This window comes from Sus scrofa, chromosome 2 (genome assembly GCF_054392235.1).
Source record: "Sus scrofa isolate SSC_HxYL_T2T_F1_AM1 chromosome 2, Sscrofa_HxYL_maternal_Yorkshire_Landrace_v2.0, whole genome shotgun sequence".
Lineage (NCBI taxonomy): Eukaryota > Metazoa > Chordata > Mammalia > Artiodactyla > Suidae > Sus > Sus scrofa.
The window spans coordinates 80,175,929-80,202,271 of NC_139384.1; the positions used below are offsets into that span (position 1 = coordinate 80,175,929).

Genomic DNA, 26,343 nt, shown 5'->3' on the forward strand with positions numbered 1-26,343 from the left:
TGGTGGAGTCCAGGCGGCAGTCCCAGGTCAGCACTCCCTTCTGAGTGGGCTTCATCCTCACAGGTCCAGGAAGGTCTCAGTAGCAACCCTCTCTCCCCACAGATGCCCCATCACTCCACTTTGCTGGGAGGGGTAAGGAGGGCAGGGTTGCTTCTCATTCTCTACAAGGCCAGCAAGCAAGCACTTGATCTCTGTCGCTGGTAGGATGATGGGTGATTTTAAGTTTCTATATTTTGTTAATGTTTTCTATTCAGCACTGAGAATGTATTACTCCATCATCAGGAAAGAGGTTAAGTTATATAGAATTTTACTTGAGGCCATGAAACTACATAACAGATTGAGGGCGACCTGAAAATTGAACCCGTACTATAGAAAGCACTTAGAAAATTTATCAGCTCACAGGCCAGTCACAGTAAATGTAATTTATCAGTGTCATTGGAATTTTTTATTTTTTTAAGCTGATTTTTGGATTTTGTGGAGGTTCTGGGTCATGGTTCAGGATATCGATTTTTAATTTACAGCAACATTTGGAGTTCCTGCTGTGGCTTAGCAGGTTGCAGACCCAGCTAGTATCCATGAGGATGCAGATTTGGTCCCTAGCCTTGCTCAGTGGGTTAAGGATCTGGTGTTGCTGTGAGCTGTGGTATAGGTCACAGACACGGCTTAGATCCTGCATTGCTGTGGCTGTGGTGTAGGCCGGCAGTTGCAGCTCCAATTCAGTCCCTAGCCTGGGAACTTCCATATGCTGCGGGTGCAGCCCTAAAAAAAAACAAAAAATAAAAAATAAAAAAATAAATTAATTTACAGCAATATTCGTCAAACTTTGGACAGTTGAATATCACTTTTGAAGTGTTTGAGATATCAGAGTGCCATGAGTTCTATAATACTTCTCTTTAAATAAACCTATGAAAAACTTAAATTTTTTCTTTCTTTTTTTGTTTCTTTCTTTGTTTCTTTCTTTCTTTCTTTCTTTTGGCTCTTTAGCGCTGCACCCACAGCATATGGAAGTTCCCATGCTAGGGGTCAAATAGGAGCTGCAGCTGCAAACCCGTGCCACAGCTACAGCAACTTGGAATCCGAGCTGCGTCAGTGACCTACACCGCAGCTCACGGCAACACCTGATCCTTAACCCACTGAACAAGGCCAGGGATCGAACCTGCATCCTCATGGATACTATAAATTCATTTATTTTAAAAGAAACTTGGTTTCACTGCCTTAAGTGGAAACTTACATTACTTGCCATGAATATTTTTTTTGGTCGAATTTATAAAGGTCCAGTCAGGTGCTGTTGCTGGCGAAGGCCTTGAGCCTTACTCATGCTCTTTTGTCATAAATAGGAAGATGGGCAAGCATCAGAGTGGTGTGAAGGGCGTGTCAGCACTACCCTGAGATGTCCCTCCCCTTATAATCAGGAAGATACCAAGGGAAGTGAGGCAGTATCACCTGGTGCCAGGTCTGTGTGCCCCCACCTCCTGGCACCTCTTCCTCAGGAGACTTTGATCTGCTTTTGGATGCCTGATGTATCACCTCGGGCAGGAGTGGAGGAGAAAGGACTGGGTGGCTGGGGGTGCGTGTCAAAGGTGCCAGCTCCCTGTCAGATTGATGCTCTGACATGACTGAGTCATCCTGCCTGACCTGCCCTGACCTGCCTAGCCGATGGCCATGACCCTTACACTGACCAGGACTTTCTTCCAGCAGGAGACCACTGTCCACAGCTCCTGTGAAGATGTCCACTCCAGACCCACCTCTGGGCGGAACACCTCGGCCAGGCCCTTCCCCGGGCCCGGGCCCCTCCCCTGGAGCCATGTTGGGCCCTAGCCCGGGGCCCTCTCCTGGCTCCGCCCACAGCATGATGGGGCCCAGCCCGGGGCCTCCCTCAGCAGGACACCCCATCCCGACCCAGGGGCCTGGAGGGTACCCTCAGGACAACATGCACCAGATGCACAAGGTAGGGGGCCTTGGGCTCATTGCTCCAACCAGCTGGGTCCACATGACCAGAGATGGGAGTGAGCAGCATGTCCAGGCCTCTGGCCCTAGCTGGCAGCTGTCCCACCCTGTCCCCCTCACTTCTGCTGTTTTATTAATGAATGAGAATGTCCGAATCCCAGAAGATGGCTTACAGCTCATGGTCCTCTACTCAGGGTGCTCGAGTAGCTCACAGAGCACAGCAGCAGGTGCCCTGTATCCCTGCTCCATCCTGCACTCAGGTACCGCTTTTGTAACCACTGACCTTAGCTTATCAGGTTTGCTTTTGCCAGTGAGATGAAGAAAACCTCTTTTAACACAAATAGGTGTTCTTTCTTTGTGTTCCTGGAAGGTGGTTGGAGGAAATGAAGAAGTATCCTCTTCTGTACAGCATTTAAAGGGAAAGGCAAAAAGGGAGCCATCAAGGTAGACGATGCAAGTGGTGTGGCCTGGGGACAAAGAATCTGTCCTCCCTACAGGGCTGTCCATGTATTTGTACCATGGATTTTGCTTATCCCCTCACTCCAACCCATCAGGTGTAGAGGGGTATTGTACCCATTTTGCAGATGAGGAAGTAGGCTCTTAGAGGGTCATTCAGTGAGTTGGTGGCAGAGCAATCTCATCCTTCTGGCCTCTAGCACAGTGAGGTGACAAACACTCCCCTCATCTGTCGTCATTGGTACAGTGTCTGTTTTGTCACTTCTCTCTTGGGAAGCTCTTGGTGACTCCCCCCCACAATACACTCAGTGATTTAGGCCAGTGTCTTCTCCAACATAGTCCCCTTTTCCCTCTCTGCTCATTTTGTTTTTTCCTCCTGAACACTTGACACACGCCCATCAGACCCTTGCCATGTGTCTGGCCTAGGAGCTGAGGTCCTATAGTTCCCCCACTCCCACCTGCACAAAGCTCTTAGGGTCAGGAAGGGGAGCCCTTCAGTCAGCTCCACCAGTCCAGGGAAGAAGGAGCAGAGGGGTCTGGTCAGCATCCCGAGGGCACCCTGCTTCTCCTTCTTGTGAAGCTGCCCTTCATCCTCCCAGCCTTGTGCCCTCTCCTCCACTCACGGCACATGCTGGGCCATAGCTAACTTTGCTGGGCCACCTGTTAGACCAGAGAGGGATGTTTGCCTTAACCGGGTTAACAGAGTCTTAGAAGACATGCCCTCTCCTGGCTCTTCCACAGGGGGAGTGCTTAGTGCTGAGCATCAGGAAGGAAAGTGTGTATTTTCGTTCCTCCAGGATCTGATCACGCCTCTTAGGAGGGACAGAACTATGCTGCAGACAGCCTCCCTCCCAGCTAGCAGGCAGGGGGCCAGTTGGATCAGTGAAGACACTTGACATATTGTTGATTATATTTTCATGGGCAGGAGTTTCTGTCTCTCTGATTCACCCAAGCAAGAGGGTCCCTGATCCGAAGATTTGTGGTCACAAGTTCTTCTCGTGATGATGAACAGGGAGCCTGGTATCCTGGCTAAAACTGCTCCTGACCAGGGCAGTTTGTGTCCTTTCCTTGTGAGATTTTGGCATCTGAAACTGTCTCCTTGCCTTCCCCCTGGAGTCGTAGTCCAGCTGTCCCCTTGCCTCTAGCCCACCAGTCTGCTGCAGGTCCTCTGGGGGCATTATTTCATGCATACAGACACCTAAATAGATGTCAGGATTGTGTCTTAGAGCTGAGCCACTTGGTGATGTTCAGTAAATGCTGGGACGACTTCGGATGGACATTTTCAGCAACATTGAGCTTCTCTCAGGCGGCACTTTTCTGTGCCACCACTTCCCGACCCCCTTGCTGATCCTGCCTCGTTGTCCTCTCTCTTAGCCTATGGAGTCCATGCATGAGAAGGGCATGTCGGATGACCCCCGCTACAACCAGATGAAGGGGATGGGCATGCGGTCAGGGGGCCACGCAGGGATGGGGCCCCCGCCGAGCCCCATGGACCAACACTCCCAAGGTATGGTTCCCTTTCTCTTCTTTTCTCTTATTTGTCACCTTCCAGGAGTCCTGAGGTCATTTTCCTGATCCAGTCACCTATAGAAGGATTCAGAGAACCCAGGACAGTTGAGCCCAGTGGGCAGCCCTGCCATGGAGGGCTGTTTAACTTGGGCTTGGCTGGTGTCCTGTTCAGGCTGTCTTGTCTTGGAACAGCCCCAGGAGGGCGAACACTGGTGGAACGGAACCATGTTCAGTGCGGGTGTTCGACAGAGCTGGGCAGGGTGGGCTCCTCTGGCTTGCAGCTTAGAACCACCCAGGAGCATGTTAGAAGTGTCTGGACCTTGCTCCAGACCTGTTGAGTCAGAATCTCGGCAGGAGGGCAGGGCTCTGCATTAATAGCCCTCCAAGTGCCTTTTCTATTTCTTTTTCCTTTTTTCCCTTTTATGGCCTCACCTGCAGCATGTTGAAAGTTCCCAGGCAAGGGGTCTAATTGGAGCTGCAGCTGCCGCCATGGCCATAGCAATACCAGATCCAAGCCGCATTTGCAACCTACATCGCAGCTTACAGCAATGCCAGATCCTTAATCCACTGAGTGAGTGCAGGGATTGAACCTGCATCCTCATGTATACTAGTCGGGTCCTTTACCCGTTGAGCCACAACGGGAACTTCAAGGTGGTTTTTCTGAACAGGGAAGTTTGAGAAGTGATGGGGTAGATGGCTTCCTGTCATGGGGTGGGAAGCTCAGGGGCTCCACAGGCAGCAGAAGTGAGGGGACTGGGCCTCGCCAAGCCAAGGGGCAGGAGGGCAGGCCCGGAGAAAGCCTGAATCTGTGTAACATCTCAGCCTTCATTGTTGGCGAGTTACCGAAAGGTGGGCAAACCAAGCCAGCCTCTGACCAGGCTATGAGTGTGTGCCCTCCAGGTGCCTCTTTTTTGAATCACCAGAATGAAGTCACTTGGCTGTTTCCTATCTCGGGGTAGGGGTGGTGTGTAAATAGCATGAAAAGGTTCCCATCTTTGCCTTAAAAATTGCTGGGCATATGCTGCCAAGTGACTGCTTGGATCCGTGTTTTCCTGCAGGTTACCCCTCGCCCCTGGGCGGCTCTGAGCATGCCTCCAGCCCGGTTCCAGCCAGCGGCCCATCCTCAGGCCCACAGATGTCGTCTGGTCCAGGAGGGGCCCCGCTGGATGGTGCCGACCCCCAGGCTTTGGGACAACAGAACCGGGGCCCTACCCCATTTAACCAGAACCAGCTGCACCAGCTCAGAGCCCAGATCATGGCCTACAAGATGCTGGCCCGGGGACAGCCCCTCCCTGACCACCTGCAAATGGCAGTCCAGGGAAAGCGGCCGATGCCTGGGATGCAGCAGCAGATGCCAACACTACCTCCACCCTCCGTGTCCGCAACAGGACCTGGCCCTGGCCCCGGCCCTGGCCCCGGGCCGGGTCCGGGACCAGCACCTCCAAATTATAGCAGGCCTCACGGTAAGGCCTGCCCCTGCCCATGGCCCTTGGGGTGAGGAGGGGTCTTAGAGCAAACTGACATCAGTGTCAGACAGATCTGGGCTCTGCTGCCCATCGGCTTCCCACTTGAGCTGGGCATTCAGGGAGGCAGGGCTGCTGTCATGATAAATGCCGTTTCTCCAGCTCCCCCCTTTCTCCCCTGATGCCCACAACAAGGGGCTTGTTGTTAGATGTGTGCCCTGGAGCCAGGGCTGATGGGGGTGGGGGATGGGTACAGATATAAACACAGGACACATTTTATCCTCTTGTTTGTTTCCCTGCGCATAGGTATGGGAGGGCCCAATATGCCTCCACCAGGACCCTCAGGCGTGCCCCCTGGGATGCCTGGCCAGCCCCCCGGAGGGCCTCCCAAGCCCTGGCCTGAAGGTAAGTTCCCTCTGTCCTGGTGACACGTCTGTGCCCTGACTCCCGTATCAGCTTGCACTGCACAAACCCTGAGATGAGCCCAGTCAGAGAGAGTGGGCTGAGGACACACCTTGGCTGCTTGGTTCTCACCAAAGGCTTGGGTTTGGTTCCCCTCTGTAATATTTGCTCCCTAGTCTCATGGGTCATAGTAACTCTGGGGTCTCTAAACATGTGCTGAGAAGAGGAGGGTACTAGTGGATGAGTCCACTGTGTGACCAAGTGGGAGACCATGGAGAGGCCCAGCTGCAGGACGTGGTGCCCCGACCCTGGAGGTCACGGCTGACACCCTTCCCTCCGGAGAATGCCCTCCGGCAGCGTGGTAGGATGGCAGGATGGCGCGGGGTTCTCTCTCCCGTGTTCTGTGTAAAATGTAGTCATCAGTATTAAGGGTCATATCCATTGGGTCAAAGCAGTAGATAAAACGGACTCATTCCCCGTCATCTTGGAGCCAGAGGTTCAGTGCCTGACACTGAAGTGCTGATTGCTTAAATAGGGTTCTGCTGGAGCTGAGGTGGATGAAGATCAGGCAGCCGCTGGTCCTGTGAGGCCACAGCAGAGCAAGACCACACCCAGGACCGGCACTTGGGCCAGTGGGGGCTTCTGTGAAGGGCTGTGTAGGCTGAGATCTAGAGGAGGCAGGAGGGAGTGAGACCCCTGAGAGTAACAGCTTAGTGAGGGGTTGGGGGTTGGGGAATATGCAGCCTGCACAGGCCTCGTCAGCCTTGGAGATGACTTTGTCTCCTGGGCAGTGAGCATCCAGCAGGAACTGCCCCAGAACTCAGTGCTGTGCCCTGCTTCTTGACTCCCCAAGGACCCATGGCGAATGCTGCTGCCCCCACGAGCACACCTCAGAAGCTGATCCCCCCACAGCCAACGGGTCGCCCCTCTCCTGCACCCCCTGCTGTCCCACCTGCTGCCTCCCCCGTGATGCCGCCCCAGACACAGTCGCCGGGGCAGCCAGCCCAGCCTGCCCCCATGGTGCCACTCCACCAGAAGCAGAGCCGGATCACCCCCATCCAGAAGCCGCGGGGCCTGGACCCTGTGGAGATCCTGCAGGAGCGGGAGTACAGGTGAGGGTGCCGCCCGCTCAGCCAGCTCAGCCCTGCGCTTGTTGGTTCTCAGTTCTAAAGGCCTCTGTCCCAGCCTCTCAATTCCCTGAGTTGATGTGTATCTTTCTTGAGAAATCCTTTGTGTATACAGGCAAACAGTGGCTGTGTGGTCCCCCAAATGGTACATGATGTGCGCACTGTTCCTTCCCATAGCAACGTATCTTAGCCATTATCCCGTTTGTACAAAATGAACTCTTCTTTTTTCTGGATGCATTTTGCATGGTGGCTGTACTGTAACTTATTTGCCAATCTTCTGCCCAAGTGGGCCTTAGGTAGTTTCTACCCTTTCATTAAAATGACGCTGTAGTAGATACACTTGCACATGTGTCTCTTGTTTCACATGTTTGCACATGTGTCAGAATAAGTTCATAAAAGTGGCATCATTTGGGTATGGGAGATTTACATGCACATAGACATTCCATAGATTCCGCAAAACTGCCCTCCACGTAGGTTGTACAGATAATTGTTGGAATTGAAAGTGCCTGTCACTCCTCTCCAGCACAGTGTATTATCCACCTTTTGGCTCCTCCGCACTCAAAAGGCCACCTGGCAAGCTTTGCCCAGGCCTCCTGGGCGCCAGGTGCTGTGTGAGATGCCTGGCGCACAGTAGAACTGTATCACCCTGTTCCACCCTGTGGGGGTGCCAGAGCTTCACTTCCCAAGCTCCTTGCACTGCCTGTTTCTCCATTATGACTTGTTCAGGGCTAGCCTCCCTTGGTAAATAAATATTGGCTCCATCAGAGGAGGGGGCTGTGCCTTGTGCACCATAAACTCCCCAGATGCACCAGGAAAGCTTTGCCAAATGACCGTCTCCAGAGTGCATCTCCAGCTGTGCTGTGCCCTGGAGCTCCAGCCCCTATACCCAGGCACCTCCCCATCTGGACGGCTTAAAGATGGCCTGTCCAGATGGTGGTACACCCACCCACTTTCCCCTCCTGTCTCTGTTCCCATGCACCTACCATCCTGTAGCTGAGTGGACCGTGGCCCCCGTGGCCCCTTGACCCTTGCTTGCCCTTCCTCATCCCTGATGTCCGCTTGGTGAACCCTTTCAGCTTCCTTACCCCCAGCGCCTTTCACCTTGCTGTCTGGTCTATGCCTCCTCCCTGCTCTCATCCTTACCTGTGTACTGTTTCCCATACAGGTTTTTTGAAGTCTCTTTTTACAGTTAGCAACCCTGGAGGGTGCTATGAAGGGTCTCCCCACTTCACACCTAAGGACACTGAGGCTCAGGGGCTAAGTAGATTCCCAGGGCTGGGATGGAGACACTGGCTGCCTGATTCCAGAGCCTGGCTCCCACTGCTGAAATGGCAGAAGCCTGCTGCGCCCTGTCAGGTTTCCTGTTTGCCGTGGCTCCCGAGACCTCTGCAGCTGCTGTCCTGTGTGTAGTCTGTGTTGTGTGGCCTCCTTTTCTTAGCCATGTCCTGTCTTGTGACCAGTAGCAGCCTCCTTCAAGGGTTGGATTCTTCTGAGGTTCTGGCTTTAAAGAAAAGGAAGAGGTGTGTTCCTTATAAACAAGTGAGACCTCCCATCACCTGCTCTTCTTTCTATCTTTGCACTCTAGGCTGCAGGCTCGCATCGCACACCGAATTCAGGAACTTGAAAACCTTCCCGGGTCCCTGGCCGGGGATTTGCGAACCAAAGCGACCATTGAGCTCAAGGCCCTCAGGCTCCTGAACTTCCAGAGGCAGGTGGGCGCAGGCGCAGCTGATGCTTTAGGAAAAGAGCCCTTTCTGTCAATGTTACTGCTTCAGGTCTTTAAATGCACCCTGACCATTAAAAGCCTCAGTGCTCACCCACATTCATTAGGTCACTGTCCCCCCCCTTCCTCTGCACATCCTGCCCAGTGGAGGAACTGCTCAGTGAAGGCACAGGCTGAATAGACGTGGGTCTTCCTTAAGGCGGCAGTGACCAGCTTGAAGCAGGGAACTTAGATGGGTCTATTGCTGAGGGTCCTTTCCTTTTGAACAACCAATAAGAAATTTTGTTTGATTGTGGTTGAGGGAGGGTAGAACTGGAGACCTGAGGTGTGAGAGTGTTCTCTGCCGGGTGTCCAGAAGCAGCCATCTCCCAACCCGAGGGCCTCACCATGTGTCCTCCCCGTGCACACATTTGTGCTCATGGGTCCTTCTGGGAGCGGGAGCCTTCTGCCCAGCTTGCCATGTGGAATTGTGCATGTCATTCGGATGTCGCGGAGTTGTACCCGTTACCAGTTTCTCCTCTTCCTTCCTGAAGCTGCGGCAGGAGGTGGTAGTGTGCATGCGGAGGGACACAGCCCTCGAGACGGCCCTCAATGCCAAGGCCTACAAGCGTAGCAAGCGGCAGTCCCTGCGCGAGGCCCGCATCACCGAGAAGCTGGAGAAGCAGCAAAAGATTGAGCAGGAGCGAAAGCGCCGGCAGAAGCACCAGGTAGGTCCCTGCAGCTGCGCGTTAGCCTGCCCACATGTCCAGGGTGTCAGCTTGTAAGCTGCTGAGCCTTGGTTTATCTGTCAACACACTGTCTGTGTCTCTTTTCCGTTTGTTATGTCAGTATTCTGAGCATTAAAAATACATCAGGGGACAAAGCCAAATAGTAGAATCAGATGCGTGTATAACATGTTGGAAGTTAATAGGGTGTAAGGAAGCATGAAGTGAGGCTAGAGCGTGATGGAGGATGGTCCGTCTGGGAGGTCCTCCCTGAGCAGGTGAGCTCTGAGGCCCAAGGGAGGGAGCCACCAGATGTGTGTGTTTCCAGATAGAGGGGAAGGTGCAAAGGCCCTGGGGCTGGTTGTGTCCCACTGCTCTGTGAAAAGCAAGGATCCAGTGTAGTCAGTGGAGTGAGCAAGGAGGCGAGCAGGAGGTGGGGAGAAGGGGGAGGTGATGGGCAGAGCATGCAAGGCTTCCATGGGGCGAGGGGATGACTTGGGCTTTCACTCTGAATGAGATGAGAGCCCTGGAGGGTCCTAAGCAGAGGGAGTGATCTGGCAGAGGTTGTTACAACATCAGTAAAGGAAACCAGAATCTCTCCTCAAATAGGATTTGGGTTGATTTTGTTGATATATGTTTTATGAAGTTTTCTCCTATCAGTATCTATTACTGATACGGTTTATGATAACAAAAAAGTCAGTGCTCAGTGTTAGCCTCTGTTAACATTTTGGTATATATCATTCCAATCTTCTTTTTTCTTACATATAGTAATCACAAGTTAAGCAGCCACTTTTTAAAACAACATACACATGTTGACCTGTTTAGAGTATTGTTGAAGCATGATTTTAGTGTCTACATTGTAGTCCTTCTCAGTATGTCCAGCATCCAGTAATTTATGAAACCATTTCCTACTGGGGGACATGCAGTATATTTTCAGCTTTTCAATATTAAAAATAACATTGGGATAGACTTTCTTATACTTGAATTTGGGGGCCAGTCTCTGCTCTTTTCCTTGAAATAAATCCCTAGCAGTGGAGTGATTTGGCTGGCAGGCAGTTGTGTTTGGAAGCACTTGGCAGACAGTGCCAGGTGGTCCCAGCCCAGTGGAAGCCCTGTGGACTACCCCATCTACTGTGCACGAGGGAAGGCCCTTCACGCCACAGGCCGGCATGGAGTTTTATCCCGACGCAGAGAATGCTGGACTTCATGGGCATAGGGTCGATGTGTTGTTTAGATTGTGCCCTCTGGGTTTTCACCAAGCTACCTTTGATGTTCGATGCAGCGACTCCTGTCCTGTAGTCAGTCTGCTCTATTGTGTGCTTCCTACAGGAATACCTCAACAGCATTCTTCAGCATGCCAAGGATTTCAAAGAATATCACAGATCAGTCACAGGCAAAATCCAGAAACTCACAAAGGCGGTGGCCACTTACCACGCCAACACAGAGCGGGAACAGAAGAAGGAAAACGAAAGAATCGAGAAGGAGAGAATGCGGAGGCTCATGGTACAATTGGCCTTTGTGACCCGGGTTCCTTTGTGTGTGTGTCTCTCTCTCACAAGCATGGGGATTGACTGCCCAGGATTTCGCTGGGGTATTTTGCTGCTCAGAGTTAGAAGTGGGACAGAGGAAGAGAGGGCTTGGGTTTGGGAGTCCGAAGGACCTGTCACCAGACCTTTGCCGGGCCACTCCAGCCGTCAGTGACCACAGGTTTGCTGGATGCTCTGTGCTCTCTGGAAATTGGAGGTGGCAGCCCCTTCTGATGGAAGAGCCACCGAAGGTGTGAGGCCGACCTCCCGCCCACCCTTGCTGTCTGACCATGAGCCCTCGAGGGCTCTCTAATCAGGGAGATGGTGACAGACACTGCTGTGTGTCTGGGGCCTTGGTAGTAAGAATGGCGAAGTCCCTGCCCTGGCAGGGGTCCTGCTGGCTCAGGAGATGCCCAAGCAAAACAGAGAAGAGTGTTTGGGGTGGTGAAAAGCTCACTGCAGAGAATGAAGCAGGCTGAAGGGGTGGGATTTGACCTGGTGGCATAGGCAGGGTGGGTGTGACCCACGAATGCAGTGATCCGGAGGAAGCACCTCCCAGTGATAGAGGAGTCAGGGACAGAGACCAGAGGGGGGAGAAATCCGTGAGCAAGGCCCTGCCAGTGGCCCCTGAGCAGCATGGTCTAGGGAAGTATGAGGTCAAAGTCCTAAAGGCAGTCACATGGGTCCTTGCAGGCCATAGGGAGGGCTTTGGATTTAATTCTGACCATGAGGGGAGCCTCTGGAGGCTATAAGCTGGGAGGCAACATGATTCTATATATTCTAGAAAGCTGGGATTGGCTTGCTGCAGGGTCTGCAGGCGAGCTGTAGCTCGGAGTAGGTAGAGAGAAGGGTTGGGATTCAGGAGTGTGTGTGTGGACAAAGGGGATAGGACTTTTAAATGGCTCCTGGCAGGATTGTATCTGTCTCACAGGTCCCTATGGACCTGACTCTGGGGGGGAATCGGAGAAGTCCCAAAGGGGAGCCAGTAAGTGTGAATATAGCCCAGCACCAGGCATGAGCTAAACCCCCAAACACGGGTCTGGCTGCTGGTTAACAGCAACCCCATGGGCTTCTTGACTCGGAGTCGCCTGCCCTGGGGCCAGTCTCCCAAGCCCATACCATAACTGCACACTTCCGCAGGCTGAAGACGAGGAAGGGTACCGCAAGCTCATCGACCAGAAGAAGGACAAGCGCTTGGCCTACCTCTTGCAGCAGACGGATGAGTATGTGGCGAACCTCACGGAGCTGGTGCGGCAGCACAAGGCTGCCCAGGTCGCCAAGGAGAAGAAGAAGAAAAAGAAAAAGAAGGTTCGCCCCGAGGTGGGACCGGAATGGCTGTTTGTGTGTGTGCCTTGGTCTCTTGGGGCAGGGAATGACTGTGCCTCTCTTCTCTTCCAGAAGGCAGAAAACGCGGAAGGACAGACACCTGCGATCGGACCTGATGGTGAGGTGAGGAACCAGGGATTTCCTCTTGTGGAAATGCTGGCCCAGCCCCAGAGCTTAGGTCTATTTCATCTTCAAATTTTTTCTTTTTCATTTGAAATGATAAAAGTTTATGGAGATAAAATCCACATAGAATCCCTGCCACTCCTCACGCCCATTCCCCAGACAGAATGTTGTTTACTGTCGGCTGTGTTTCCTTCCTTTTCCTATGCACGTGCTGTTATTTATTTCCCAAGTTTTTACTTTAAAATTTCAGGCTCACAGGAGAGGTGTGAGAAGAGCACAGAGAATTCCTGCATACTCTTCACCCTGCTTCCCACTTTTCACATAACCATCATGTTCCCCTGTTCCTCTTGCCAGTCAGATGCAGACATGATGGCACTTCACCCCTCTGTATGTTTCAGGGTGTACATCCTAAGCCTGTTCTTTTCCATAACTGCACCCCGATCAAAGCCAGGAAACGACACTAGCACAGTCGTGTGATCTAATCCATAGCCCTTGTTAAGGCCTCCAGCGTCCTTCACAGCAACAGAAAACCCTGAAGTGACGCAGTGTCCTCCTTTGTGCGTCACCTCGGATATGCGTGGCCTAGGTTCCTTCCCTCACTGGTGATATTGACCTTGATCCTTTGGTGTCGGCTCAGGCATCTCTAACTGTAAGGTTTCGGTTTTTCCTTTCATAATGATTTAGTATCTTGTGGGGAGAGTCTTAAAATATGTAAACATACTGTAACTCCTCAAACTCCAACCAGTGCTTCATCATCTGTTGTCTTTGCCTGTATCAGTTTTTGCCATAAGGGTTACAAAATGGTGATTCCCCCCACCCCCATCATTCCTTCTGCACTTATTACTTGGCTTTCTACAGGAAAGAAAAGCTTTTCTTTCTTTTCTCTTTGGCTTGTGGGCCATAGTTTGCCAACCCCTGGCACTGACTCATGGATTCTTATTTAGTTTAATGGATTTGCTTGTTGGGTTTTTTTGTGTTTTTTGTTTTTTTTTTTTTGCCTTTTTGCCCTTTCTAGGGCCAAATCTGCGGCACATGGAGGTTCCCAGGCTAGGGGTCTAATCGGAGCTGTAGCCGCCAACCTACACCAGAGCCACAGCAACGTGGGATCCGAACTGCAAACCCACACCACAACTCACGGCAACGCCGGATCCTTAACCCACTGAGCAAAGCTAGGGGTTGAACCCGCAACCTCATGGTTCCTAGTCGGATTCGTTAACCTCTGAGCCACGATGGGAACTCCATTTTGTTATTTATTTTGATGCTCAAATTGTTCAAGTTTGGGCCAGCAGGTGCCCCTTCACATTGGCTCCTGCGTCCTTTGATGTGTCCCCATTATTCTTTGAGGACTTTCTTTTCTGATTTCCTCGTATACCGAAACAGCCCCAGCTCATTTTTCTCCTTTCCCTCCCTGAGTCCTGGACTTAGCCACTTCTCCAAAGAGCGCTGATTCCTTTCATCAGAGAAGAATATTTAGAAACCATTATCTGGATGTGCTTATTGCTCCTAAGGTGTCATCACTTCTGGGCCCTCTTAGCGGAGAGATCTAGGAAATAGATTGCTACTTACATATATTGAAAACCTTGAGGTCACGCAGGTACCTCCAATTCTAATTCCATACTGCAGGGTTTTTTCCTTTTCTTCTTCCTGTCCATGTTATGATGGCCTCAAACCTGGCTCCCATCAGCCACTTTGTAGTCCCTGATTTGTATAATCCTAGAACATGCAGAAAGTACATTCAGAATGGCTACCTTGTACCCCTGTGCAAAAGAAGCCTCTCAGTCAATGTTTATTTGAAGTTGAAAGTGTATGCACCAAATACCGAATTTGAAAGGTGTTTACCCCTTGTTAACAGTTTACCCTGGGAGTTCCTGTCATGGTGCAGTGGTTAATGAATCTGACTAGGAACCATGAGGTTGCGGGTTGGCTCCCTGGCCTCACTCAGTGGGGTCAAGGATCCGGCGTTGCTATGAGCTGTGGTGTAAGTTGCAGACACGGCTCAGATCCCACATTGCTGTGGCTCAGGCGTAGGCCAGTGGCTACAGTTCTGATTAGACCCCTAGTCTGGGAGCTCCATATGCTGCGGGTGCAGCCCTAGAAAAGGCAAAAAGACAAAAACAAAAACAAAAAAAAACCCAGTTTACCCTGTTAATGAAGTTCCCCTCACCCTTGTTGGTTTTATTTGTTTGTTTGTTTGTTTTAATGGCTGCACCCACTGTGCCAGACCAGGGATCAAACCTGTGCCTCTACAACAACCTGAGCCACTGCAGTCAGAATCTTAACCCTCTCTGCCACATTCCAAGCTCCTATTTATTTACTTCTTATTTATTTAGTATGTGAAATACTGGCCTGGTTCCCAAAGTCAGACTGTCCAGTGGGGCCCACTCTGAGAGTGGTTGCTATCTCCACATACCCATCTTTTCCACAATATTCTTCTCTGGCTCGTGAAGGCAGCTGTTCTCACTTAACATACTTATTTGGAAGAAAGATGCATCAGAGTGAGATGTGTATATAAAAAGTCTTTCCTGTACCACCTTCCCCAAGCTGTCCTCAGTCCCACTTCCCAGAGGGAAGCCTTGGGTAACTGTTGGTGTGTTGACTCTGGGACCTTTTCTGTGCACGGGCTACCCCATGCCTAGCACTGTATCTTAGTCTTTTACGTTAGCTCTTGCACACCTGCCTTACTCTTTCTCATGTCACCCTGTTAGAGAGGTGGCTATTGCTTGCTTCTTTGAATCATAAATGCAATACCTCTTTTAGAAAAAACCTTAAGTGATGACATGGAATGTGGACCTGTTCTCTCAGGAGCCTGCAGGTTGATCCCTGGTTGATGTCTCCTCTGTACCCTTCCAGAAACCTTTATACTCTTTGCTTTGTTTTGGGACCATTTGGGTCATTCTAGACATAGACTTTCCCTGCTTAGCAGGGCATCTTGGGCCACTTTCCATATCGGGTCATTCGTCCTATTTTCACGTTATTATATTGACATATTAAAATCTCTTCCATTGTTCACATTGATAGCTGTTTGGGTAGCTTCCCACCTGAGCTGTTACAGGGATCCTGCACCAAGCAGCTCTCATGCACCACCATATACCTCCCCCCCATTGGTGGCTATTTCCCTTGTTTCCTGTTGCAGTGTGTTTTAATGAGCCTCCTTGTACATGGCCTTTTGATGCTCTCTGAGCTTGGGCTGCCATAATAAAACCCCATAGCCTGTGTGGCTCATACAACAGAAATATATGTTCGTATAGTTCTGGAGGCTGGAAATTCAAGGTCAAAGAGCAGCTAGGTTGGTTCCCAGGATGAGAATTCACTTCCGTGGTTATAGAGTGCCGCCTTCTGGCTGTGTCCTCACCTGGGATGAGAAGACTGCAAGCTTTTTTTTTTTCTGGCCCCACTTGCGGCATGCAGAAGTTCCTGGGCCAAGGACTGAACCAGTGCCACAGCTGTGTAACCAGAGCCACGGCAGTGAAAATGCAGGATCCTTAACCCACTGAGCCATGAGGGAACTCCAGAGCGCACAAGCACTAATGTTTCTTCTTACGGGGCACTAATCCCATCCTGAGGTCCCCACCCTTATGACCTAATTTAACCCTGATGAACCCTTAGTGGCCCCATTTCCAGATAGAGTCACATAGAAGAGTTGGGATGTGAACATATGCATTTTGGAGGGGACACAGTTCATTCCATAGCAGATGAACACTTTCTTCTTGGCCCAATTCCCAGAAATGAATGACTGTACTGATTAACTCAAAAATATGTACTTATTTCACGTGATTTTATTTGAAATGTTAAATTGAAATTTTTAAGAGAAATGTGAGCTGGCATTTTCCTATAGCTCAAAGCCTTTTATGAGGCCATTTGGTGAGGTCAAGGGGAAAGTCATATATCGGGAAAGCCTGGCTCAGAGAATTCCATTGGGTAATCACTGCCGCTCATCCTGTTTAGTAACGGGAAGCATCACTCGATGATGGCTATTGCTTGTCCTTGTTCTTGCCCAGTGTGTGTCAGCCTTGGCTGCACATCAGAATCACTTGGGGAGCTTTTAAAAAACAGGGAGGCCCAAACCCCACCCGGTGCAGTTTAGTCAGAATTCTGGGATGGGGAGGTCTTGCCGTCAGTATCCTAATCTCTCTCAGGAATGACGTAGGGGTGAAAGTCACTGATTGAGGCAGCCTGTAGAGTTCATTCGTGGCATGAGGGTTTCTGTCCCCCTCCGTGGTGGGCTGCTTTGAGGGTGGGCTGCTTTAATGTGCATAGAATCTGATCAACGTTGGGTCCGTGCTGATGACAAGTAACAGCTTTGGAGGGAGGCCTGGGAGGTCTGAGTTCCTGGTAGATGCAAACAAAGGTTTCTGTCCTCATTCTTGTCCTGAAGCTTTTCTCCAGGAAATGTGAAGGAGCCAATGAAGGGGGAAACATCATCCAACGTTGATATCTCAAAACAAGGAATTGAGGAATTCCAAATTTGTTGCTAAAAGAAAGTTGTTTGATTTTTCAAAAATTCTAGTTGGCTATTTAACAGAAAAGATTGAGGGAGTTCCTATTGTGGCTCAGCAGTAACAAACTTGACTAGTATCCATGAGGATTCAGTTTTGATCTCTGGCCTTGCTTAGTGGGTTAAGGACCCAGCATTGCTGTGACTGTGGCTGTGGCATAGGCCAGCAGCTATAGCTCCAATTCGACCCCTAGCTTGGGAACTTCCATATGTTGTGGGTGCGGCCCTAAAAAGCAAAAAAAAAAAAAAAAAAAAAAAAAAAAAAGATTGAGCACCCTTGATGAAGTCCACAAATGAGGTATAAATGGAAAAAACCAAGGCCAGAAGACTGGGAATAGTGTAGTCAATTCAAGTAGAAAAGGAGGGAATACATAAGTCCTTGCTTCTTTCTTTCTTTTTTTCCCCCCTTTTTTTGGTTGCACCCATGGCTTATAGAAGATCCTGGGCCAGGGGTTGAATCCGAGCCACAGCTACAACCTATGCCACAGCTGCGGTGGCACTGGATCCTTAACTCTCTGCTCCAGGCCAGGGAGCTAACCTGCGCCTCAACAGCAACCTGAGTCACTACAGAGACCATGCCAGATCCATAACCCACTGCGCCACATGGGAACTCCAGTTCTTGTTTCTTAATGTGTGTAATTGATCTAGGAGAATGTGGGAGAAACTAATATTGGTGGGTGCCTGTGAAGAGAGGAACAGGCTGGGGGATAGGGATAAGGGGTTCCATACTCTGTACTCTTTTGAATTTTGAACTGCATGAATATACTACTCATTTGAAAATTGAAATGTATATACCAGTTACTTCAAAGAAATAGCTGTTACCAATGAGTTATACATTATAACTGAATTATTACCATGCAGTAAACCCATCTCCACATCCACTGGTCACATTTACGTGCCATTTTCTGGGTATCGAGTTGGGAGGCCACTTCCCCACTTGACTGTTGACTGTGGTTAGCGGATGCTCAGGGTGTGAGCCCTACGAAACCTCAGGTGACATGGGTGACTCTTTCAGCCTCTGGACGAGACCAGTCAGATGAGTGACCTGCCAGTGAAGGTGATCCACGTGGAGAGTGGGAAAATCCTTACGGGTACAGACGCACCCAAAGCAGGGCAGCTGGAAGCCTGGCTGGAAATGAACCCGGGGTGAGTGGGGCCGCGTGTTCCAGTGGCATCCAGGACCCTGAGTCGCAGCGGTCAGCCCTATTCTGGAGGAGCTGACGGGGGGGGGTGACTTTGCTTACATTTGGAAACAGACCAGTTTGCTAAGGAAAGTGAATCCTGCTGGTTCTGGGAAGATTTATGTTCAAACATCAATACTTTTTTTTTTTTTTAAGGTATGAAGTAGCTCCAAGATCTGATAGTGAAGAGAGTGGCTCAGAAGAAGAGGAGGAGGTAAGAGTCATTTCTGGTTGTCAAGGCCCTCAGTGCTGTGTGTAGTATGGACCCTGTCCCTGGGTGCTGTGACTTCTCCTGCTCATCATGTGGGGCAGGAGCTGGGCAGGCGGTGCACGAGGCTGAAATGTGGTGCTTTAGAGCCATGCTGGCCAGCGTGGTAACCTCCTGCCACATGTGACTTTTTCCACTTTAAATTAACTTAAATGTCAGTATCCTCATTCTTATGTCCTCAGTCACACCAGCCACATTTCTGGTCCCCAAGAGCTCTCCTCTCCAAAAAAAATCAGTATGAAGATCACATACATGTTGGCCCATTATAATCTCTTCTTTAGAAACATTTTAAATGGTGCATTTATCATGTGTATATCCTAAATCCTTTAATTATGCCGCATTAAAGTGAATTTCAGATTTTGTCTGGTTGATGAAGCTCTGATGAGAGTCTTGTTCCCCACGCTGTCCTGGGCAGCCGCCGTGGAAGGGTACCTCAGTGGGAGCCCTGGGGATGCAGTGTCCAAGGGCAGGTCTCCTTTCGCGTGGTTAGCATGCAGAAAGGATGCTGGGGTGAGAGTGTCTTTTGAAAAGCTTTGCCGCCTCCGTAAAGTTTTAATAGATACAGCTTTGGTGTTAAGGTTGAACGTTTTTTTCAAGTGTTAATAACCAATTAGATTTCTTCTGTGAATGATTTGCTTCATTTGCCCACGTCTTATCAGTTGTGAGTGTTTGTGAACTGGATTTTAAGTGCTCTGTATGTATTTGCCCCAGCCTGAAATTAGATGTGTTCACCTACATCTTAATCATAGTTTGTCCTATTTTCACTCCCCTCCATGTTACCTCTTCAGGGCATCTGGAATTCATTTTGTGTAGGGCATGAGATGGAGCCCTTTTCTCTCCCTCCCAATGGTATTAAGCCAATTGATAGACTGTTACTCTATCCTTTCCCCTGACCTGTGATAATTTTATTTTAAAATTCATTTCATTTCATTTTAGTTTAATTTTTCTGGCTATACTGGCAGCATATAGAAGTTCCCGGGCCAGGGATTGAATCCAGACTACAGCTGTGGCATTGCCAGATCCTTAACCCACTACACCAGGCCGGTGATCGAACTGGCACCACTACAGTGACAATGATGGATCCTTAACCTGCTGTGCCACAGCGGGAACTCTGACCTGTGGTCTTTTTAAAAACTATATTAGGTTTTTATATCCACTAGTGCCTTTTTAGGGCCACCTGTTCAGTTTTCATTTTACTTTAATTTTGAAAATTTACTTTTCTGATTTTTATTTTATTTATTTTTAAAAATTGATATATATATATATATATATATATATATATAGTTGATGTACTGTTCGCTTTCTTTTAAAATTCTAATGATTCTTATACCAATAACATTTTGCTGTAATTTTTTAAACAGCTTTATGGAGATGTAATTTATATGCCGTAAAGTGCACCCATAGTAAAAATACAATTCAGTGATTTTTAGTGAATTTATAGAGTTGTGGAATCATCGCTTTACACCAGATTTAGAACATTTATGTCACCCCAGATGTTTCCTCCCACCCCATTTACAGTTTTTTCTTGCTTCCTCTTCCAGCCCCAGGTAACCACTGCTCTGCTCTGTCTCTATATATCTGCCTTTCTGGAATGTCACATAAATAAATTCAACACGTATTATTTTGTGTCTGCCTTCTTTTATGTGGCATTTCCTTGAGTTTTATCCATTTGTCTGTTTATCAGAAGTTTTGGGGGGTTTTTGTTTGTCTTTTGTCTTTTTAGGGACACATCCAAGGCATATGGAGATTCCCAGGCTAGGGGTCAAATTGGATCTGTAGCCACTGGCCTATACGACAGCCCCAGTGATTCCAGATCTGAGCCGTGTCTGCGACCTACACCACAGCTCATGGCAATGCCAGATCCTTAACCCACTGAGTGAGGTCAGGGATTGAACCTGCAACCTCATGGTTCCTAGTTGGATTCGTTTCTGCTGTGCCAGGGCAGGAACTGCAAGTTTGTTTTATATCGCTAATTATTGGAGAAATGCAAATCACAACTGCAGTGAGGTATCACCTCACATTGGTTAGAATGGCCATCATTAAAAAATCTACAAATAACAAATCCTGGAGAGAGTGTGTAGAAAAGGGAACTCTCCTACACTGCTGGCTGGTAGGAATGTAAATTTGTATAGCCACTGGAGAATAGTATGCAGGTTCCTCAAAATACTAAAAATAGAGTTGCCATTTGATCCAGCAATCCCACCTCTGGGCATATATCTGGACATAACTATAATTGGAAAAAATACATGCATCCCAATTTTCATAGGAGCATTATTTACAATAGCCAAGACATGGAAGCAGTGCAAGTACCCACTCATTCAACAAATGAATTCATAAAGAAGACATTGTATATATAATATGTACAATGGAATGTCACTCAGCTATAAAAAAAACAAAACAAAACCCAATAATGCGAGTTGCAGCACTGTGGATGGACCTAGAGACTGTCATACTAAGTGAAGTAGGTCAGAAGGAGAAAGGCAAGTTCCATATGATTTACTAATATGTGGAAGGTAAAATATGATACAAATAAACTCATCTGTGAAACAGAAAGAAACTCACAGACATAGAAAACAGCCTGGTATTTGCCAGGGGGTAGGGAGTGGGGGATGCAAACTGTTATATAGAGAATAGATAAACAGGAAGGTCCTATTGTATCCTGTAATAAATCATAATGGAAAAGAAAAAAAAAAAAGAAAATGTCCTATGCCTTGAGAGTATAGATTTAACCTTTATATGCGTATTTCCAAACGTAAACTCAGCCTATTGAAATTTATGATTAAATACATGCATTTTAATCTAAGTAATGTATACCTCAAAAATATTTTAAAAATGAATTTGGAGAAACCATTAGTAAGTTAAGATCTTAAACACTGTTTTATTCCTGAGTCAATCCATTGTATTGATACACCACACTTTGTTTATCCATTCACCAGTTGGTGGCCTTTTGTGTTTTTTCCATTTGCAATTACGAATAACATTACTGTGCAATTGCGCATTCATGTCCATGTGTGGACATATGTTTTCATTTCCCTTGGGTAGATACTTAGGAGCGGCATTGCTGGGTCATACAGTAAGTTGACGTTTACCTTTTTAAGGAATTGCCAAAGTGTTGCCTAAAGCGGTTGTACCTTTTGATAGGTTCCAGTTTCTACATTATCATTCTCAACCCTTGGTATATTATCTGTTCTTTACATTATACCATCCTAGTGAGTGTGTTGTGGTTTCTTATTGTGGTTTTATTTTTCATTTTCCTAGTAAGTAAGAATGGTGAGCATCTTTTCAAATGTTTATGCACCATTCATATATCATCTTGGGTGAAAGTTTATGGAAATTTGGCCCACTTTTAATTGAGTTGTCATCTCATCATTGAGCTATAAGAATTCTTTATACTTTTTTTAAGAGACCAAAGGCACAGCAGAATTTTTTGTATATTCTTCATACATGTCCCTAATCACATACATAACTTGTCCATATCTTCTCCCAGTCTGTTTGCCTTTTTTTCCCTCTCAGTGATGTCTTTTGAAATGCAGAAATGTTTCATTTTGATGAAGTCCATTTATTGATTTTTTTTTTTTCTTTTATGAAGTGTGCCTTTGGTGTTGTATCTAAGAACTGTTTGAGGTCGCTAAGGTTTTTCTCTTATGTTTTCTTCTAGAAGTTTTCTATTTCATCTCTTACGTTTAGGGTCATAGTTGATTTCTGAGTGTGGTCTGAGGTACAGGTCTAAGGGGTGTTTCGGCATACAGATAGTCTCTCAATCTACCCCCATTTGATGAACAGACCATTCTTTCTCCCGTTGAATACCCTTCATAACTTTGTGGGAAATCAGTTGACGGCGAAAATAAGGGTTTGTTTCTGACTCTTAATGTTTTTTTATTGATCTATATGTCTATCTTTGTGCTACTACCACACTATCTTGATTATTGTAGCCTATGTTTTGAAATAAGTTAGTGTACTCCAACGTTTTTGCTCTGTTGGTAATTATAGATCCTTTGCATTCCAGTATACATTTTAGGATCAGCTCATCAGTTAGGCTTGCTGCGTTTGTGTTGAATCTATAGATCAGTTTTGGAAGTATCACATCTTAATATTTAGTCTGAAAATATGAAACATCTTTATTTAATTTGATCATCTTTAATTTCTCTTTGCTGTGTTTTGTAGTTTTCACTTTACAGTTTGTTTGTTTTAATGGCCCCACTTATGGCATATGGAAGTTCGTAGGCCAGGGGTTAAATCCGAGCCACAGCTGGGACCTATACTTCAGCAGTGGCAAAGCTGGACCCTCAACCCACTGTGTGGTCGGGGATTGAACCTCTGCTTCGACAGCGACCCAAGCTACTGCAGTTGGATTCTTAACCCACTGTGCCACAGCCAGAACTCCTCACAGTAGTTTTTGCTTTGGGGGGCAGGGGTTCGTTAAATTTATTCTTAAATATTTTATGCTGCTGTGAACAGAATTAGTTTTTTTTCTTTTTCTTTGTAGGACTGCACCTGCGGCCTATGGAAGTTCCCGGCTAGGGGTCAAATCAGAGATGCAGCTGCTGGCCTATGCCATAGCTACAGCAATACCAGATCTGAGCTACATTTACAACCTACCCTGTAGCTTGCAGCAACACCAGATCCTTAACCCACTGCCAGGGATTGAACCAGCATCCTCATGGATACCGGTCAAGTTCCTAGCCCAGTGAGCCACAATGGAAACTCTTGTGAGGAGATTTTTAATTACTAATCCAATTAGTTATTATAGATTTTATTCACAGTTTTCCGTTTTTTGGGTCAGATTTAGTGATTTGTTTCTTTCTAGGAATTTGTCCATTTCATCTTAGTTATTTGTTGGCATAAAGTTAGTTACAGTAGTTGTTATCATATCTCAATGGGACTGGCAGTGATATCTCATTAATTGCTAATTTTGGTAATTAGTAATTTGTCTTTCAGTTTTTGCTAGTCAGTCAACTCTTTTTTTTTGTTGTGTTTTTTTTTTTTTTTTTTTGCTTTTTAGAGCTGCGCCCACGGCATATGGAAGTTCCTAGGGTAGGGGTCGAATATGAGCTACAGCTGCTGGCCACAGCCACAGCGACAACGGGATCCAAGCTGCATCTGCCACCTACACCATAGCTCACAGCAACGCCAGATCCTTAACCCACTGAGCAAGGCCAGAAATCGAACCTGCATCCTCATGGATTCTAGTCGAATTTGTCAACTGCTGAGCCACGAAGGGAACTCCTTCTATTTTTGATTGCTAATTTAATTCATTAGAATATACTTTATATGATTTTAGTTTTTCAAAGTTTATTGAGAGATTTTATGGCTTAGCTTCCTGACAAATCTTACATGTACTGTTGAAAAGATTTCTGTAGTCTTAGAGTATGTATGGTAAGGTATTTAAGTTGAGATGGTGTTAGTTATTCCAGCCAGGTGTATGTATGTGGAGTTTTGTCTAGTTTTTCTACCAGTTGAGAATAAAGCAGTAAAATCTCCAGCTGTTTTTGTTGAATTATGTATTTCTTATGTTTAAGTTCTGTACTTATTGCTTTATGTATTTCGATGCTTTATTGATAGCTATACTTACCTTCCTGATGTCTATCATTATTAAGTATCTGTCTCTAGTAATATTTCTTGTTTTAAAGTTTGTTTTGTTCAATATCAGAGTTAGTCACTCCAGCTTTCATATGGTTACTATTTTGCAGGGCATATAATTTTCCATTCTTTTATTTTAATCCTGTCTGTTCATTAGAATCTGACATAGCAGATAGCTAGATCTTGCTTTTTTGTCTTGTACGACAGTGTTTGCCTTGTGATTGAGTTTTAGACTTCGCATTTAATGTAATTATTGACATGATTGGGTTCACTGTTGCCGTTTTGTTGTTTCTTTTCTTTGAGCTTTTTTTCCTCCTTTGCTGCTTTCTTTTGTATTATTTTCTTATTTTACCATTTGATTTATTCTGTAGGTTTTAATTTTTACTGCATTTTAAAGGTAATATTGTAGTTTCTGGGGCTTACAGTGTGCATATTAGTTTATCACCATATGCTTCAGGTTGATACTAACTACATTCTGGTAAAAATGGAAATTTTAAACTAGCATAACTACATTTGCTCCTCTTCCTTGTTCTGTTTATTGTTACATATGTTACCTGTATATGTTATAAACTGACAATACATTCTTCCATGCAACCAGAGATTTTAATACTAAGTGAAAAATCTTTTTCAGAAGGAAAAAAACAAATACCATATGCCACTTATATGCGGAATCTAAAATATGGCACAAATGAACTGTGTACAGAACAGAAATGGACTCACAGACATAGAGACTATTACATTTAGAATGAGGTCCTATGGTATACCACAGGGAACTATCCAGTCTCTTGTGATAGACTGCATGGGAAAAGATAACATGAGAAAAAGAATATGTATATGTATATATATGACTGGGTCACTATGCTGTACAGCAAAAATTGGCATAAACATTGTAAATCACTATACTTCAATAAAAAAAAACCCAGTACCGTCTTCTGATTAATATCTTACATAATCTTACTGCTTAGTCTTATAAAATTAGAAGAAAAGAAATAATATATTTATTGAGTTCTTTTATATTGATACATGCATTTACCATTTCTGATGTTCTTTATTTCTCTTTTATGGATTCAAGTTGCTATCTCCTGTCGTTTCCTTTCAGCTTGAAAGACTTCTTTGTTGACAACAACCTCTTTCCTTTTGAATGTGTCGTTCTACTACTTTCTGATCCCTCTTTTCAGATGAGAATTTAGCCACTAGTTGTATTAGTGTGCCTTTGTATTTGACAGTTCATTTTCTCTTTCTTGCTTTTTTAAAATTTTTTAAATTTTTTTTGTCTTTTTGCCTTTTCTTGAGCCGCTCCCGCGGCATATGGAGGTTCCCAGGCTAGGGGTTGAATCGGAGCTGTAGCCGCCGGTCTACGCCACAGCCACAGCAACGCAGGATCCGAGCCGCATCTGCAAGCTACACCACAGCTCTCAGCAACGCTGGATCCTTAACCCACTGAGCAAGGCCAGGGATCGAACCCACAACCTCATGATTCCTAGTCGGATTCGTTAACCACTGCGCCACGACGGGAATTCCTCTCTTTCTTGCTTTTGAGATTTTCTCTTTGTCTTTGGCTTTTAGAAGTTTGATTGTGAATCCTCCCTTTATATTAACTCTCAGTGTTTGCTTAGCTTCTTGGCTGGTAGTTTCATGGGCTTTTTTAATCACATTTGGGCAGTTTATCATTTCTGCCTTAATATTTTTTATTTGTTGATTCATTCTCCTTAAAAATGGTTTCTGTTTTTTCTTTGAATATATATATATTTTTCTTTTTAGTGCCACACCCTGGCATAGGGAAATTCCCAGGCTAGGGGTTGAATCGAGCTATAGCTGCCAGCCAACAAACACCACAGCCACAGCACTGCGGGATCCAAGCCTTGTCTGCGAACCAGCATTCTCATAGATACTAGTCAGATTGTTTCCACCGTGCCACAATGGGATCTCCCTCTTTGAATATATTTAAAATGGCTTTGAACCTATTTATAGTAATAGGTGCTTGGGAAATTGTGTGCTAAGTCCAGCAACGTCTGGCAACAGAGACAGGCTCAACTGACTGCTTTTGCCCCTGAGTTCTTATCCTACTTTCCTCCTTTTGGGCTTGTTTTTTTTTTTTAATTGCCATATAGACATCGCAGGTTTTGTTGTTCTTTCTTTGGCAGCACCCCCAGCAAGTGGAAGTTCCTAGGCTAGGGATTGAACCCATGCCGCAGTGACAACACCGGATGCTTAACCACTAAGCCACCAGGGAATTCCATGCTTGTCTTCTAATGTCTAGTGAAAGCCTATTTCAGCCATTCTGGATTCTGACTTTCACCCCTGTGGTTTCTTTTTGATGTTATTGTTTGTTTAGTAAATTATCTAGGCTGAATCTCTGGTATTGTTTCCCCAGGGTGTGTGTGGCCTTTGGTGTCTGTGCTCAGTTTATTTTTTTGTTTTTTGTTTTTTTCATTTTTGGCCACCCCGAGGTATATGGAGTTCCTGGGTCACAGATCAGATCCATGCTGCAGTTGCAGCCTAAGCTGCAGCTG

General features: G+C 46.8%; 2 protein-coding genes across 20 annotated transcripts in view; one reads left to right on the forward strand and one right to left on the reverse strand.

The window, feature by feature from the left end:
• Window positions 1-26,343, reverse strand: part of KANK2 (KN motif and ankyrin repeat domains 2) — a 468,727-nt gene that overhangs the window by 273,747 nt on the left and 168,637 nt on the right. The gene's annotated exons all lie outside the window — the stretch shown is intronic.
• SMARCA4 (SWI/SNF related, matrix associated, actin dependent regulator of chromatin, subfamily a, member 4) overlaps window positions 1-26,343 on the forward strand; it is a 92,977-nt gene that overhangs the window by 12,766 nt on the left and 53,868 nt on the right. For 11 of the 19 annotated variants that reach the window (XR_014837585.1, XR_014837587.1, XR_014837589.1 and 8 more), the window contains exons 2-13: window positions 1,699-1,948; window positions 3,778-3,910; window positions 4,971-5,375; window positions 5,682-5,780; window positions 6,631-6,889; window positions 8,490-8,616; window positions 9,161-9,334; window positions 10,661-10,834; window positions 11,998-12,165; window positions 12,256-12,306; window positions 17,817-17,947; window positions 18,139-18,196. Coding sequence is in view for 14 of the 19 variants with exons in the window: in XM_021083842.2 (XP_020939501.1) it covers window positions 1,727-1,948; window positions 3,778-3,910; window positions 4,971-5,375; window positions 5,682-5,780; window positions 6,631-6,889; window positions 8,490-8,616; window positions 9,161-9,334; window positions 10,661-10,834; window positions 11,998-12,165; window positions 12,256-12,306; window positions 17,817-17,947; window positions 18,139-18,196 (2,001 nt within the window). In the remaining 5 variants the exon portion in view is untranslated. Of the gene's footprint in view, window positions 1-1,695; window positions 1,949-3,777; window positions 3,911-4,970; window positions 5,376-5,681; window positions 5,781-6,630; window positions 6,890-8,489; window positions 8,617-9,160; window positions 9,335-10,660; window positions 10,835-11,997; window positions 12,166-12,255; window positions 12,307-17,816; window positions 17,948-18,138; window positions 18,197-26,343 lie in introns of all 19 variants that reach the window. The other 8 variants (XR_014837586.1, XR_014837588.1, XM_021083843.2 and 5 more) reach the window with 1 other exon arrangement.